The sequence below is a fragment of the Triturus cristatus genome, chromosome 3_1, assembly GCF_964204655.1.
Source record: "Triturus cristatus chromosome 3_1, aTriCri1.1, whole genome shotgun sequence".
Taxonomy (NCBI): Eukaryota; Metazoa; Chordata; class Amphibia; order Caudata; family Salamandridae; genus Triturus; species Triturus cristatus.
Genome location: NC_140583.1, coordinates 256,337,493 through 256,352,599, shown reverse-complemented (window position 1 = coordinate 256,352,599; position 15,107 = coordinate 256,337,493). Strand labels below are relative to the sequence as shown.

Below are 15,107 nucleotides of genomic sequence, written 5' to 3'. Positions count from 1 at the left end.
GAAAGGCGACGGCAGTTTGAATAATACACCAAGTTTAACCAACCTGGTGGAGCAAACAATAGCAAACAAGGGAAACTGTTATATGCTGCATTCATAGACTTCCACCACATTTGACTATGTTGGCAGAGGTGATTAATGGGCCAAATTAAACCATTGGGTAATCCTGTCCCCCTATTGAATGCTATAATCAATCTATCAATAAACTCAGATTTGTAGAGCGTGGCTAATTACAAGCAAGAATATCCAGAAGTTAGGTTCTTGCTACAATCCATCGAAAAAGCCAGGTATGGAGTCCCTTTCTGAATTCTGGGAGATTCAGATGCTGTTCAGAGGTGGAGGGGAAGGTTGTTCCAGGACTTGGCAGTGAGGTAGGAGAAGCAACTTAGTTGAAGTGGCTGCTGTGGCTGCTTGTGTTCCGGTTCAAGGAGGACCTGGTCAGGCAGTTTGTGCTGGACGGTTACTGTTGGAGAAGGGTCGAGGGTCAAGACTTATTAGCATAAGGCTGGGTCGACACTGAGGTGGCATGTTGAGCCAAAGAATGATGGGTTGGAATACTAACCGAGCGATTGCCAGTGGTTAGACTTATTGCAAACATTTCCTCAACACCCTTTGTGTTTGATGTAGAAAAAACCAGTGGGTTCAAAAAAATGAAGTGAGGTAGCCGTTTTTCATAATTTCAGACAAAATGCATTTTTAAATGGTGTGAAAATAGAGAAATGTCTGCATAAGTGCATTTCTGTTTTTTATGCCTACTCATTTTCTTGCTCGTTTAACAGCTCTCCAATTTAAAACACTGAGGCCCTGTACAGAGCCTTCTGCATGCATCAAACTACCACTTCACACAATTTTTAGACATGCGTATGGCACGTTTCACAGAGGGCCTAACCTGTGACCAGGTTCTACAAATCCATTCAAAAGCAGTCACCCTGCCATATGCTCAGACTTTGGACATACTGTGGAGATGCCTGCAATCCCAGGTGCAAACCTTGGCGACTCACCCACCCCTACATCCAACATACAATAAAGGCTGAGTGGCGGGCTCGCCCTATGTCCTGACCTCTGCACCCAACCCCACGCATGTGGTGAAACCCTGCTGCACATGGCCTTTGGCACAGTCGGTGGCCAGACCCTGTACCACCTCTCCATGACCCAACACCCTTCTTGTTCAGCCTTCAGCCCTTTCCAGCAAAGGTTCTTTTGTTCAATGATGTTAAGCCATAAGCTCTACCCTAGTGACTTACCTTCTCTACACCCATCACTTGGGAGAATACAAGCAAAAAGAATTACATACATAAAAAAAAGCTTCCCACCTGAAATATCCAATCTCCACTCTTATCTTATGAAGGCTTACAGACATGCCTAGAGTACAAAAGTGGACTGTGGTGTGTTGCATTACTCCACCTTCACAAAGCCTACAGCTCTCTTAGAACTGGTTCACTTCATTAGTTATTTCAGCAATGTTATTTAAGTCTAATCAGTGAGGTCCTCAATGATGGCATTGAACATGTCATGAGTAATGCAATATGTCATACGCAGAGCATGGCGGGGCCGTAAGTTAGTTAGCTCAGTACATTGTAAATGGCGAACTTCAGGGTATTTTGGTTTAAAACGCTGGTTTTTATTTTATGTCAACACCCAGCTGGAAATTTTACTTTAACCTTTACTTCACTGAACATCTGAGCTTTTTAGCACAAGCTAAGCTCTTATTACCACATTCAATTAGAATGTAATTTGACCTTTGCAATATATAGATTTATCTCTAGCTATATCGCTCTAGCGGGAAACAGCCATTACAATGCAGCTGTTTCCCTGCATATTATATCGCATGCGTTACAACGCACGCGATGTCACAACAAGTAGCCATTACTATGCGTCACTTACATTTCATACTTTTACCATGAGTATACCTTTAACACGCATGCCTTTGCGTTGTAATAGTATGCATGGTAATGGCATCTGCGTGGTAAAAGTATGCGATGTAATGGCATGTCGTAATAACAATGTGTAGTAATTCCCACGTTGTAATGAGTTATATATTTCTCTCGCTATCCCTCTCTAGCTACATCTCTGTATATACTAGTGGGAATACTACTTTACTCCTAAAATGCAGAGTAAAGTTCCCACGGAGTAAGACAGCAATATGCCGATGAAATGTACTACAAAGTGAAAAACATTCTGTGAATTGACATTCGTGACTATGCAGTCGCCCAGACTGTTCCATGCAATAGAGTGAACAATGAATGCGACGAAGAGGAAGTGAATGGTGGTGTATTGTGTGGAACAAAGTAAGGAAAATCCACTCCGACTACAACAGCTTTTCTGCCATCCCTTACCGTGGCATATACGCTCATTTACTGGTTATGCCCAGAAGGGCATTCGTTGCGAAACATCCGATTCCGATGAGTTTTTTTTCTACGGGAAGGGGGAAACGGATTTCCCACTCAGTTGTAGTAGAGGAAGGTGCCTGTGGAAAACAGGGATTATAAGATTAGGAAGATTTGTACTGTATTCACAGCGATATATGGCAAAAAAGATAAGCAATTAACCTAATCTCAGCATAAAGAATTTTACATATACCACATCCTGTACCTGTAATCGATTCCTTTGGCAATAAGCACAGATCACAAAGTACTCTAGGGAGGCCGTAAACCAATGGCTAGGGAAATCATGGGAGTCCCTGAATGATCAGGTCAAGTCCGTGCATGTACCTCTAGAGCGGTTTGCATCAGTTTTATTTTCTGGTTTTATCAGCGAGTCACTCAATCTTCCAAAATTATCATAACTTTCACTGAAGCGCTGACGACATCGGTTTTTACCTCCACCACTGAAAAGTACGGAGACAGTTTGAGCGAATAGAGACAATGTCCCATTACAGAGTTAATAGTCCCTGTGCGCGAACCATCACCACCCAGGATCTCGATTTAAATTGGAGGAGCCAGAATTAAAATAATCTAAGGTCTTTGGTTTGAAAAACGTGTTCACCGAAAGAATCCCATATTTCATGTGCCTCAGCAGAGTCCTTGGTCAGAAGTCCGCAGATGGACATCTTTCCATGGAGTTGGTACTGTTTAAATCCTACAGCTAGAAGCCCACCCATTAAACACTGCATCACCTTCGCAGATGAACCATCATTTGGTAAACTACAGTAGTCCAGGCAGGAGCGTACAGCTGACCCAAGAGTCAACAACTGTCTGCCGCTGGACAGGGACTGTAGCTCGTATATGGCACATCGGTAATATGTCCAGCTCTTATTGGACATGCATACGTGTCTTGGTCATGAAGAACTGGATTGTTCAATTTTGCCTGAGCAGCTACATACAAAGGGAGGGTTCTTATCTGTAGTTCATGAACGTGCTTCATTTACACCCTAAATGTGCAGTGCTCGCTGTCTTTCGGGCACCCATTTTCTCAGACCAGAGTACTGAATAATTGTGAGAGTTGTGTGCGGGCGAGGGGAGCTCTTTATTGGGTCCATGGTCAAAATAGCTGAAAAAACACACCAATATCAGGAGAGGTAGGGAAACTGCTGTGGAAAACAGCGGACTTGGATGGGGTCATGTTGTAAGGTGACCACAGACCTTACTCTAATGCATACTTGTGCACGTTACGTTTAGTTGGCGCAACATGCATTCCTAGATCTTCCAAAGGTAACCCCTACTAGATATGGCCACATTACTCCAAGGATACCTGTAGGTTACTCATCCACTGTTCTCTTATCACTCGAGGTCCCAAATCATCTGCTGTAAAAAGTCTTGTATCCAACAGCAGCACTGCAGGACATGTGTAAGTTGGTATGTCTGGTGTTGAGGACAACTCATTGAATGTTTGTTCACATTTATTTTGCTAGTTTCTCAAAAGCAAGACATGCACATACTGTAGTTTCAATGTTGCGACTGATTTCCGTAATAAACACTTAAATCACAGAGCTCACAATCGATGAGCCAGCTATTGTAACAGAAGATGGGCCACATGGAACAATCCCCATCTCTTAGACACTATGGTTTAGGTTATCCTTAAGGAAGTATCGAATTCGAATTGGCAACTTGACACGCCACGCAGGTCTTATTACAGTATTTGAGGTATTAAAAACAGTAATAAACAAGATACAAGAAACTGCTGTTATAAAAAACGTTATTGCAATTCTAAATGTACACATCATGGCTTTTACAGGGCATGCACAGTGAAATCATAATTACAGAGAACCAAGAACCTCTACCAAATGCAAGCACATTACATTTCATAGTTTAGTGGATCCTAAAACAAATTATCTTGAATAGTCCAGTTTAAATGGACATGGCTACTCAATTAACTATCACCGGGTTTCTTCCGGGTTTTTTCAATGGTGATGCATCCACGGTGGAGATTGCTATGTAGCGCAATCTTGGCAAACAAAGTGAAAGATCAGAGGGTACATCCAAGACATTGTGTGCCACAGATAAAGTCTTGAACATCTTAACATTTATTTTATACATTTGTTTTTGTCTCTTTTCTATTCAAATGAGATGGTTTCAGAACAGGCATCTTTCTCCCATTTGAAATGGATTGGATGCTTACTAAGGACCATGATCAACTTCTAAACCTTTCTTATACAAGTATGACTCACTACAGTAAAGTTAGATTGCACCAAATCAGGATTTAGTTGAATTCCAAAACAGAAAATAAAACTCACAATTCGTGAATCAGTCTATTTATGTTTTCAGATAGAAAACCAAATTGGTGTTCTACATATTGCTATAAGAACATTTACAGATAGTATTTTTTGTTGTTAATGGTTAAGTATTAGAAACCTTCTCTGCAGGAGATACTGTACTCAAAATGTGTTCACACTTACTGAAGAAACAAACTTGCTCTGTACTGTGTCATTTGCCACCTGTATGTACAGTCTTTTAAGATTCTCTAGTAACACATTTAAATAAATATTTTCTGGGGCTTTGTAGCTACACTGTTTTAGAAGAATGAGTGTACAATCACTATAGGGCAGATTACGATACGGTCCGGAAAGGCTCCAGCCGATGGTCGGAGCCTTTCAGTGCCGCATCTCAGTTTACTTTCCGACCACTGCATTACAATGCTGGCAGTTGGAAACTAAACTGGCCGGTCATTCCGGCTGGCTTTCAGCGGGCTCAAGGAGCCAGTCGGAGTGCGGGCTGCAATCCCAAAGAGCAGTCTTTCCACCCTTGGGATTACGATGCATGGTTTCTGGCAGGGTTTACATGCTTGCCTTTCTGACATGGAACTCATGTCAGAAAGAAGTTTGGAGATCGAGTAGGGCTCCCTTGTGTACATGGCCCCTGGTTGGGGGCCGAGGGGGCACCATAGTGGCCCCCTGTTCATCCCTTCACCCTGTAGCATGCACCTTGAAGTGCCTGCCACAGGGTGCAGGGATTTACATCACCTCCCATTTCCAATGGGAGCATTTACTATGGCCAGTTTACAGCAGTAATACATGCTCCCGTAGGGCAATGTCCAAATGTTGCCGAACAGTGTTCAGTCTCATCCTAATCAGATCGGGACCGCCGACTGGAGGTTGGTAGGTCCCAGTTTCAAGACTGTGTCCGCCCGACATTGTAAAAGGCTAATATGCGTGTGTTACAAACTAGCCATAATTCGGTCAAATATTTTTAGTAACTAAAAACTCTGTAGACAACGATAGCGATGTGACTTCATGGGAACTTATTCTATTAGTAGGTGTGGAGGCACTTCAACTTGTCATTTGGTGAAGTGGGAGCGTTTGCCAGATTAATCTTTATAACACCGTGATAGTGACTGGTTCAGTTGCTTCCATTTTTTTTAGGGCGGCTCTCAGAGGTGAAATACTTGATTATTTCTGCATACTTCAGCCGCGAACATTGAAGTAATGCACGTCCACCATCTCGAACTTGTGGAGAAGTGTGGCTCAATGATTAGAGCGGCAGACCCTGATGCAGAGGTCTAGCCCGGGACCAGGGTTCAATTCCCTGCCTCGGCGGGTCTTGGGCTCAAAGATTCCACGGACCTGATAATTCTCGCCTCAGTGCCATTCCAATCATGGAGTCCCACTCTGCAACTCTGGGCAATAGCTTGCTTAATCTCCCCAACGGCCCCCACAACGCTAAGGATGCCTGGCCTCCACCTTGGGGGTGCCCAGGAGTGGACGCCTCACAGGGAAAGCCAGGATGGGTTCCACAGCGGTATTCGTACAAGCGCCTTGAGACCCTTGCGGGTGAGTAGTGCGCTATACAAGTATCAATTTACAATTTACATTTTACCATGCCAAACATATCCAAATGGATCCCACTTTGCTTTCTAATTAATTCTGTGAGTCAAACGCGAGGATGATCACCACTAGGCATCCACAATAGCATTTTCAGTGTTTGCATTTATTACCCATTTGCTTACTTTGCTACGATATTGACGTTCATGTTTCCTTTGAGTGAAAATTAAACTTGATATTTTCCATTTATCTTGCGACATTTGCTGTGCTTCAAAGACAGAAGTCAAACATCAGGTCGTCTCATCTGACAAACTGCTGCTTATCCTTTTAACATGGGGATTGGTGCTTACGTTTCTTTATTGTTAAGTGAGAGGAGCTTTTTTTTAGCTATGTAATTTTTCTGGGGTGCAAGGAGGGTGAAATGAAAGGCTGTCTGGTGTCATTTTTTCTAACAAAACAAAATCTAAATACCTGTAAATTAACTGTTCACATATTTCAGAATATATCAGCAGTTAGGAAGGAACGAATGAAGCACATTTTAATTGTGAAGTGTAATGGAAACAAAGATAATAAGATGAAAATGAATATTCCCTGAAAGCAGATTTCCACATCTGCATTTGTATGCAATATAGTTGATCAGTAAAACGTGCGTCTATGCAAATGTAGGTCATTTTAATGAAAAATGTGCTGTCTGTAAAAGGCAGTGCGCTGCAGCACAGTGCTTTAGTAATAGAATTGTGACAGTGTGCTCCAAAACGCCCCAACAGCAGACAGAATACACCCTTTACCATTCTGCTGCTGAATATATTTGCCGCACTTTGTCAAGATGGGATCTATTAACAATCCCTATGACTTCAGTGATGCACCATTGATGCCAGCACATTCACTCTCAAATTTGTTCCAGTACTACTGGTGCAAAGTGCTGAATTATGTCCCAAAATCCAGTTTTAGAACTAACCACTGCAAGTATTACCAAGCAAAACTCCGGGTCAACCCTCCAGTGTGATGCTGTGTTTTTACTTCACAAAGCCACTGCCACAAAGAAAGTGCTCACTATATGGGATCATATCCAATCATTCCACTGGTGTACGACTAAAATTGCGAAATGTGGGCGTGGCCGAATGGCTAGAACTGCCGACTTTGAATCTGGGGAACTAGGTTCAAGTCGCAGCGTTGTCTGGGGGGTGGGGGTGAAATCACTAAACCTACCATGCTTACAATAAACTGAATCTGAGGCAGTGTTTGCGCTGTGTAGAAATATGTATGTATAGAGTCCAAAATGCACCACAGGGCCTCATTTTAAACACAAATTGAGACGAGACCTTACCCTATACTCTGCTGTAGAAGGGGATTTTCAAATTTACTAGTAGAGACATCATGATTTTTCAGAAGCCTTTTTTGCAAACAGGTGCTACAGGCGAGCACCCCACTGTGAAAAGTGTTCTAAACATAGTGTAGTTCACAGTCTGCGACTTTTATAGGCAGATCAATATCTTGGCCGCAGTCCAACATAGACCTATCGAAGGGCATGGTTGCGCTATTTAGAGGCAATTGCTGTTTGAGAAGAAAAAAAAAAAAGTGTATGTTTACTTAGCAATTCACAGCATTCTGAAGACCTGTGTACTGGTAAATTAAAATAGCCCCCGCCTCATGTCCGTAAAAGCTAGGAGGGTTGCGAAAAGTTGGTTGTTCTAAATATTGGGTCGTGGATTGCAAAAGTTTGGGAAGCACTGCCATAAACGCAGCCGCGGCCCGTGGAGGAAGTTCCGTGGGGCGGTAAGGCGGAGCGAGGGAGGGGCAGGTTCTAAAAACCGGAATATGGATAATTACAGGTAAGTAAACAATTAAATAAATAAAACGAATTTACCTTTAACTGCAATTTTCTCAGGAACTACTGAACAGATTGACACCATATATGCAAAAGGCACATGCCTGACCCGAGGACTACCTCTTTGCCAAATTTCAAGTAATTCTGTTCAGCCGTTCGGGCTGTACCTTCGACTAAAGGTCCTATGGGAAAATGCATGGGGAAAATGCGTTTTGGGACCCCTTTTTTCTCAGCCCCCGCTTGACGAATCACCCCGAGACTTTCAGGATAGGAGCTGAGCGGAGCGCCCCATTAGTTTTGAAAATTTCGTGAGGATTCGTCAACCGGCGCCAAAGTTATTCAAAATAGAATTTTCAAATTTCCTATGGAAACTCGGTCCTAACTATAACTATCTACTGGCGACTGCCAGTAGATATATATATATATAAATAAATATATACATATGTATATGTATCACTCACACATACATATATACACACACACACACACACACCTCCATAGAGGACAACGCTAAAGTAAAGCTTTGGTTGGGGGGAGGGGGGTCACTACCCTCCATTACTCCTAACCAACAAATAGACCTGGAACAGGCTATCACAGAAGAGGAGGTGAGGAAGGTCATAGAGGGGAAAGAGGTAAAGCGGCTGGGCCAGACGGGCTACCAGGGGAGTTCTATCGATCCCTACAAGAGATAATTCCAGTACTTACCCAACTGTATAATAAGATACTATTGGAGGGTGTAAATCCCCCTCGTTTGGGGAACGATGTGACAGTGGTATTGATCTTGAAACCCGCCCAAAATCCAAATAGTTGCGGGTCATATAGACCAATATCACTGTTAAACACTGATTATAAACTCTTTTCTTCAATTTTGCCAAATAGGTTGGGGGTGGTGGCTAATAGTATTCTCCATCCAGACCAAAAAGGGTTTGTGAAAGGACGCCAACTAGCAGACATCACATACGATCTGGTCGGCGCAATTGATATTACCTCCACCTTTTCTCTCCCTCTGGCAGTCCTAACCCTAGATGCAACCAAGGCTTTTGATAGGGTGAATTGGGGCGGTCGGAAGTTATGGCAAAGTTTAATTTGGGGGACAAATTTTGTCTTACCATCCAGCTTCTATACCAGGCCCCGACAGCTAGATTACTGGAATATTGACTGATGCATTTAAGATCACCAGGGGAACACGACAGGGCTGCCCTCTCTCTCTCCCTTCCTCTTCAATATGTATATATAACCTTTTGCACAGAGACTTAGGAAAGATCCTAACATCTCTTAAATATGGAGTGGGAGAAGAGGGTGTCCCTGTATGCAGATGACATCTTGATACTGACGGCAGATCTGGATACAGCTTTTCCGACAGTTATAAAATTGGCAGAGGATTTCAGACAAGTTTCAGGATATGAAATCAACGCCAGTAAGACCGAAATAATGGCATGGAATATCAGACGCATACAATTCCAGGTCGGTTTCACCATGCGGTATGTGGAGTTAGAGTGGTACAGGATGTAGGGAAAATAGCAGAATTCAATCTAGAGCGAGTCTTCAGAGAATGTCAGAAACAGATGGATAATGGGAGGTAAGCCCACAATTTCATCTTGGGGAGGGTTAATTTGGTCAAAATTACAATTTTACCTAAGCTCACATTTCTTTTTAATACAATCCCTCTGTCTTTTGATAAAGCTCTGATAGACAAATTTCAACAAGAGGTAAACTCCTTTATTTGGAGGTATAGATCGACTAGGTTAGCCTGGAAGAAGCTCAGACGAAAGAGAAAGGGGGACTGGCGCTTCCTGATCTGCAATATTATGCCTGGGCCTACCAGCTTTCACATTCACGAATGTTGTTGAAAATGCCTGCGAGTATAGGGGGAGGAGATAAGTTTCGGGCCAGGTTAAGGGGTGCTGATTTACCAGAAGGATTTAGGTTTAAGTTTGGTGAACAAAAATTATTTTAAAAAAAAGGTCAAACTTAAGGTCCTCTAGTCGACACCAAAAAACTGGGTTAGAATTAGAAAAGGTGGGGCTTAATTACTTCTCAAATCTAGCGCCACTCTGGGATTCTCCAGGCTTGCCAGAGTGCCTCCAGGACAGTTAGACGACACCATTGAGAGATGCTGGGATTACAGTGTGGGGAGATCTGATTAAGGAAGATACTTTCGTCTCCTGGTAATTTCGTCTCCTGGGAAGATCTAAGAGAGAAAGTAGGAATAAGTCTCTCTAGATTTAAATATATCCAGCTAAAAAGCTGGGTACAAGCTCAGCTCAGTCGGAACATATCATTTGGCAAGGGCAGCTACCTGGAAAAACAGTTAGTTGTGAGGCCTGTGGGGAAAAGAGGTCTCAGTGTGGTATTGGGCAATTGAAGAGGCAGTGGATGGGGTATTTAAGCTTGCAGATGAGCTATGGGGGGGAGCAGATTGATATACAGTGTGATCTTTTATGGCAGGACTCACTTAAAACCCTTTTTAGATTAGTTAAACCTGCCTGGCTGAAGCGGAACAATCTGTTCACTGCTCAGAGCGTATCTATCCCCTCTCAAACTATCAACATTTTTTAAAGGAAAAGTTTGTAATAAATGTGGGATGGCAGAAGCATCAGACGTACATATGTTAAGGACTGCCCCTCCATTTCTTCCTTTTGGGAAAATGTGCGAAAGACTCTTGAGAGCATCTTGAAAATACCAATCCATATAGACCTGCCCCCGATAATCTTCAGCCTCAATAGTAACATCGTAGGCCCTGCTCGATCTGTTATTTTAGGCAATTTTAATGGCTAGGAGGCAAATCTGCAAGCTTTGGATAGATCCGGTTCCACCTAACAACTCAGATTGGCTAATCTCATATGAAGTATCCAAGATGAACATGACAAGATTCAATTACTGTTACTAAATTGTAAGCAAACCTCGGTTCTTCAAACATGCGGTCTATAATGCAATAAATAAAAAAAATTAAAAAGTGGCGCAATCGCACCCACACTGATTAACAAAGTATGGAGGACAATCAGTTTAATCAGTTCGATTGGAGCATCTCCTTTAAGTACTGTACATCACAGTGGGGGATGGCAAAACTAACATTTTAGAAAGGTCCTGTCCAGGAGGGGGTGAGGATCCCTACCCCACCCTGGAAGAGACCAAGATGATACTAGAATACTGCATGCCCACCCCTGTGCCCACCCTGGTAGATCCTGTTCTCCCTCCTGTGATGGCTCCTACCCCCCTGCCCGTGATGGCTCCTGTCCCCCCCTGTGGTGGATCCCGTCTCCGCCCTGGGTGGCTTCTGTCCCAGTCCTGGAATGGCTCCTGCAGCGAGGGTGAAGTTCTTGATGGGCCTCTTCTCAAAAAAACTCAGCTCAAAATTAATATGAAAAGTTGGGCGAGTGAGTAAGTGAAGGTATGGCTGGATGAATTCGTGAAAGGGTGAATGGACAAATGAAAGATTGAATAGCTGGATAATGAGAGAGGATGGATTGATGAGTGAGTGGAAGGATGGATGAGAGAAAAGGTAAATAGCTGAATGTATGGGTGGAAGGGTAGCTGGATGGGTAAAAGTGTGGATGGAGGAGTGAAAGGATGGATGGATGAATTGATAAGTGCAAGGGTGAATGGATGGACGGAGGAGTGAAAGGGTGGATGTAAGGATGGATGAGTGAGTGAAAGGGAGGGTAGATGGACAAAAGGATGGCTAGATGAGTGAATGAGTGAAAGGATAGATGGATGGGAGAAAGGATGAATGAGTGATAGGGTCAATGGATGGATTCATGAGTGGATGAGTAGATGGATGGGTGGAAGGAAGGATGGCTAAGTGAAAGGGTCGATAGAGAGAAAGTGAGGATGGATGGATGACTGAAAGGGTGGAAGGATGAGTGGATGGATGAGTAAGTGAAAGGATGGCTGAAAGGGTATATGGCTGGATGGATGAGTGAGTGGACGGATGGGTAGAAGAGTGGATGGATGAGTGTACCGATGGATAGGGTGAAAGGGTGGATGGATCGATAATGGATTGATGAGTGAAAGAATGGATGAAGGGATGGATGAGTGAAATGATAGATGGAAGGATACATGATGAATAGGTTTGCAAATGGTTGAATATGTTTGGATATGGCTGGGCTAACTTATATACTATTGCGCGCCCTCCTCGGATGTGTCTGTAAAACTTACCTATTGTCCTGAATTTTGACCTCCTGTCCTGAATTTTGACCCTTTGTCCTGAATTTGCACCAATGCCAGTTGGACCAAAACAAATACAGCGCCTTTTCTGCCCATGTAGGCAGCTCTTCGGCGCACCACAAGGGGGCAGTAAACGCTATACAAATGTTGCGATACAATACAAAATTACTTGGAACCAGAAGAAATTGATACATTATTTGTATTAGTTTACATTACTCATTCAAATGATCATTTTATTTTTTAGACTACATTTCAGACACGCCACTCTTTCCTGTTTAGGGATGAGGCGAGCACTTTCAAACGACATTGCCACAGGGACAGTGCTTTAAAGGGGCCGATACCGTTTGTATTTTGAGAGGGAGAAGGGAAATGCTATATTTTTAATTGGAGAACACCTGCACTTCTCAGAAACAAGCAGGTACTCTGGCCATTCAAGCACTGCACAGGGATGAGGTTGTGAGAGGTCTCCATGCTACCGGGGACACAGTTGTCCGGTCCTTGGTTTTCCGTTACCATCATTATGGAAGTTGTAGGTTTGCTTCCTTTCTACTTCAACTGGACTCGCGCTCGAGAACAGATTTGTAAAAGAGTTAGAAAGCCCGGGACTGGCGCACGCGTCCCTGATGACATGGCGTCCTGCAGGAACCTTAGATACGGCTCCCCTTCGGTTTGCCATTCTCCATTTTTCATGCTAACGGTCGAAAACGTGCGAGTAGAATTCATCTAAATGATGAACGCAAAAAAAGCGGTACTTTAAAGACTAAAATAACGGGAGGCGGTTGGTAGACCTGCGCACCTGGAAGTAGGGACACACTACCCCCACAAACGTGTAGGGCGGTAGGCATGCCATCCTTCTATGTAAAACTATAAACAAAAACATCCCCAGGATTACACTTCGCACTCCTCGCACATTCATTTTTCCAAGTTACATCTCACTGCTGCTGAAAATAAATCGAAGACAACTAACCGACACTTTCAGCACGATTCACCGCCCCAAGCGTGGGAGCCAAAAGGCTGCTCATATCCAGCAGGTGCCTTTGAGCGGTCAGACGTTCAAAACTACAAACGTGCACTGTGGACGTCCGTCGACCCCTACCTCTTTGTATGGCCGGCTAACAAGTAGAGTTCAAGGCCGGCATCCCCTTTATCGCCTTGGCAGCCAGGGATGACTTGAGCAGTCTGTGGGACGAACGGTGCATTCTGGGACCTCGGCCAGTCCAACCTCAAGTTCTTTCAGCTGCGAGCCAATCAACTAAGAGTTAACGAAGGCGGACGCTCCTGCAGGCGAGAGACATCAGGCTGTCTCGTGTCAGATGTACGTGGTTTACCCAGGTGTGGGTTTCTTTGCATTCTGGGACTTGTAGTCTATCCATTACATTTAAAATACGTAATACGAAGGAAAGAAATGTGAGACCTTAGTTTTCCGCTCCCACTTGTTACTGGCCCGAGTGTTTTAGTCCCACACTCGCATGCCCCTGGGGGCAGCGCACCACATTCCCTTACACAGATGGTCAGCATTTAGGAATGGATGAAGTCACACAGCTGGCCCTGGCTCATCTCGAAGTATTCTTGGACCACTGAGCCCAACGCGAGTCGAGCTTTCATGTGGCTCCTGCCAGCCAGCCACCCTCTAACATCATGTGTCAAGAACTAACAAGCATTGGCATAGCCAATAGGTCTCGCCATTGGGACCTTAAAAGTGTTTAGCCATGCAACACTTGATGTTGTTGCACCAAGGATATTGTGCTGGATAACTAAACACTTATAAGGTCCCAAAGGCGAGACCTATTGGCTATGCCAATGCTTGTTTCTTTTGCGAGTACATGGCAGTGCCTTAGCCTCGCTGATAGCATGTAGTGTACTGCATCCGACAGAGGCACTGCTACCAGCACCCATCTTTATATGGATTTACAAACGTTCCTAGATCACTGTCTGTGCATGCCTGTGGAAGTACAGGGGTGAGGAGGTGTCATAGGTGTTTTTCTGTATAACAAAAAACATTCAAAGATGGCCACACATATATGTAAGTGTTTGTGCACGCACAAGCATATAATTGCTTTTGTTCTACTTTATCATAAGTTTAATGTTCCAAGATGGGTAACACGTGACTTTCTTGGAACAGTAAACAAATTATCAGAAAACAATACTTGGCAAAGCCAACGTCTCTTTAGCCAAAGCCAGACCTATTGGCTTTGTCAATGCCTGTTGCTTTTTGAAAGAAATTCACTTGCAGCAACCACCCCTGTTTGACAACTACTTTGTCTTTGAACGGAAACATAATGTTAGTACGGCATTATTTCTTTTACTGTTTGTGGCCATAGATGGGTTAAATAAAAAAGGCAAAACTCTAACCAAAAATGTGGAATCAAATATTTGTATGCAACAACTTTGCACCATTTTTGATTTGCTGCGGAACAGATGCAACATTGATGACGTGCAGGTATTCGCTCAAAATAAAGGCACGTGCTAAATAAGCAATAAGAAAGTAATAAAGTGAGAAAACAGGCTTTGGCTAATGTGTTGATGGAGGGTTCGTCCTCGTGAAGAACATACATCAATATGAAACCCCAGCTGCACACTGCAATCTCTTACCTAGTTTAAATCACACTCGCTTGTCGTTTTGCTGTCTCTGCGTTTAATCAAACAATCATTGGTCGCGGGGAATGCAAAGATGGGGGCTGCAGCGGGAGAGAGTGGCGGCGGGAGTTGTGTGCGCGCACGCGCCGGCAAACACGCGAGTGGTGCGCGCACTGCAGCGCCCAAAGTGAAAGTAATCAGAAAGCTGGCAGCTGTGCACGGTCACGCTCGCGTGAACGCAAGCATTAGACCAGCAAAAGCCGGTGGGAAGCACTTTTAAAACCCACTAACTAAAAATCGAGCAACAGCACATGCGCTGCTGTAGGCTCGACCTAAAAACGA

General features: G+C 43.8%; 1 protein-coding gene and 1 long non-coding RNA gene across 4 annotated transcripts in view; one reads left to right on the top strand and one right to left on the bottom strand.

Annotated features, from left to right (window-relative positions):
* LOC146860054 (uncharacterized) overlaps window positions 1-13,439 on the bottom strand; it is a 300,404-nt gene extending 286,965 nt beyond the window's left edge. Inside the window, exons 1-2 of one of the 3 annotated variants that reach the window (XM_085643828.1) lie at window positions 13,285-13,439; window positions 2,334-2,464 (exon numbers count right to left, since the gene is read on the bottom strand). In XM_085643828.1, coding sequence (XP_085499954.1) covers window positions 2,334-2,351 — 18 coding nt within the window. In that variant the 5' untranslated portion in view covers window positions 2,352-2,464; window positions 13,285-13,439. Of the gene's footprint in view, window positions 1-2,333; window positions 2,465-13,155 lie in introns of all 3 variants that reach the window. The other 2 variants (XM_085643827.1, XM_085643829.1) reach the window with 2 other exon arrangements.
* The window catches only part of LOC146860053 (uncharacterized), a 206,664-nt gene that overhangs the window by 186,991 nt on the left and 4,566 nt on the right, over window positions 1-15,107 (top strand). The gene's annotated exons all lie outside the window — the stretch shown is intronic.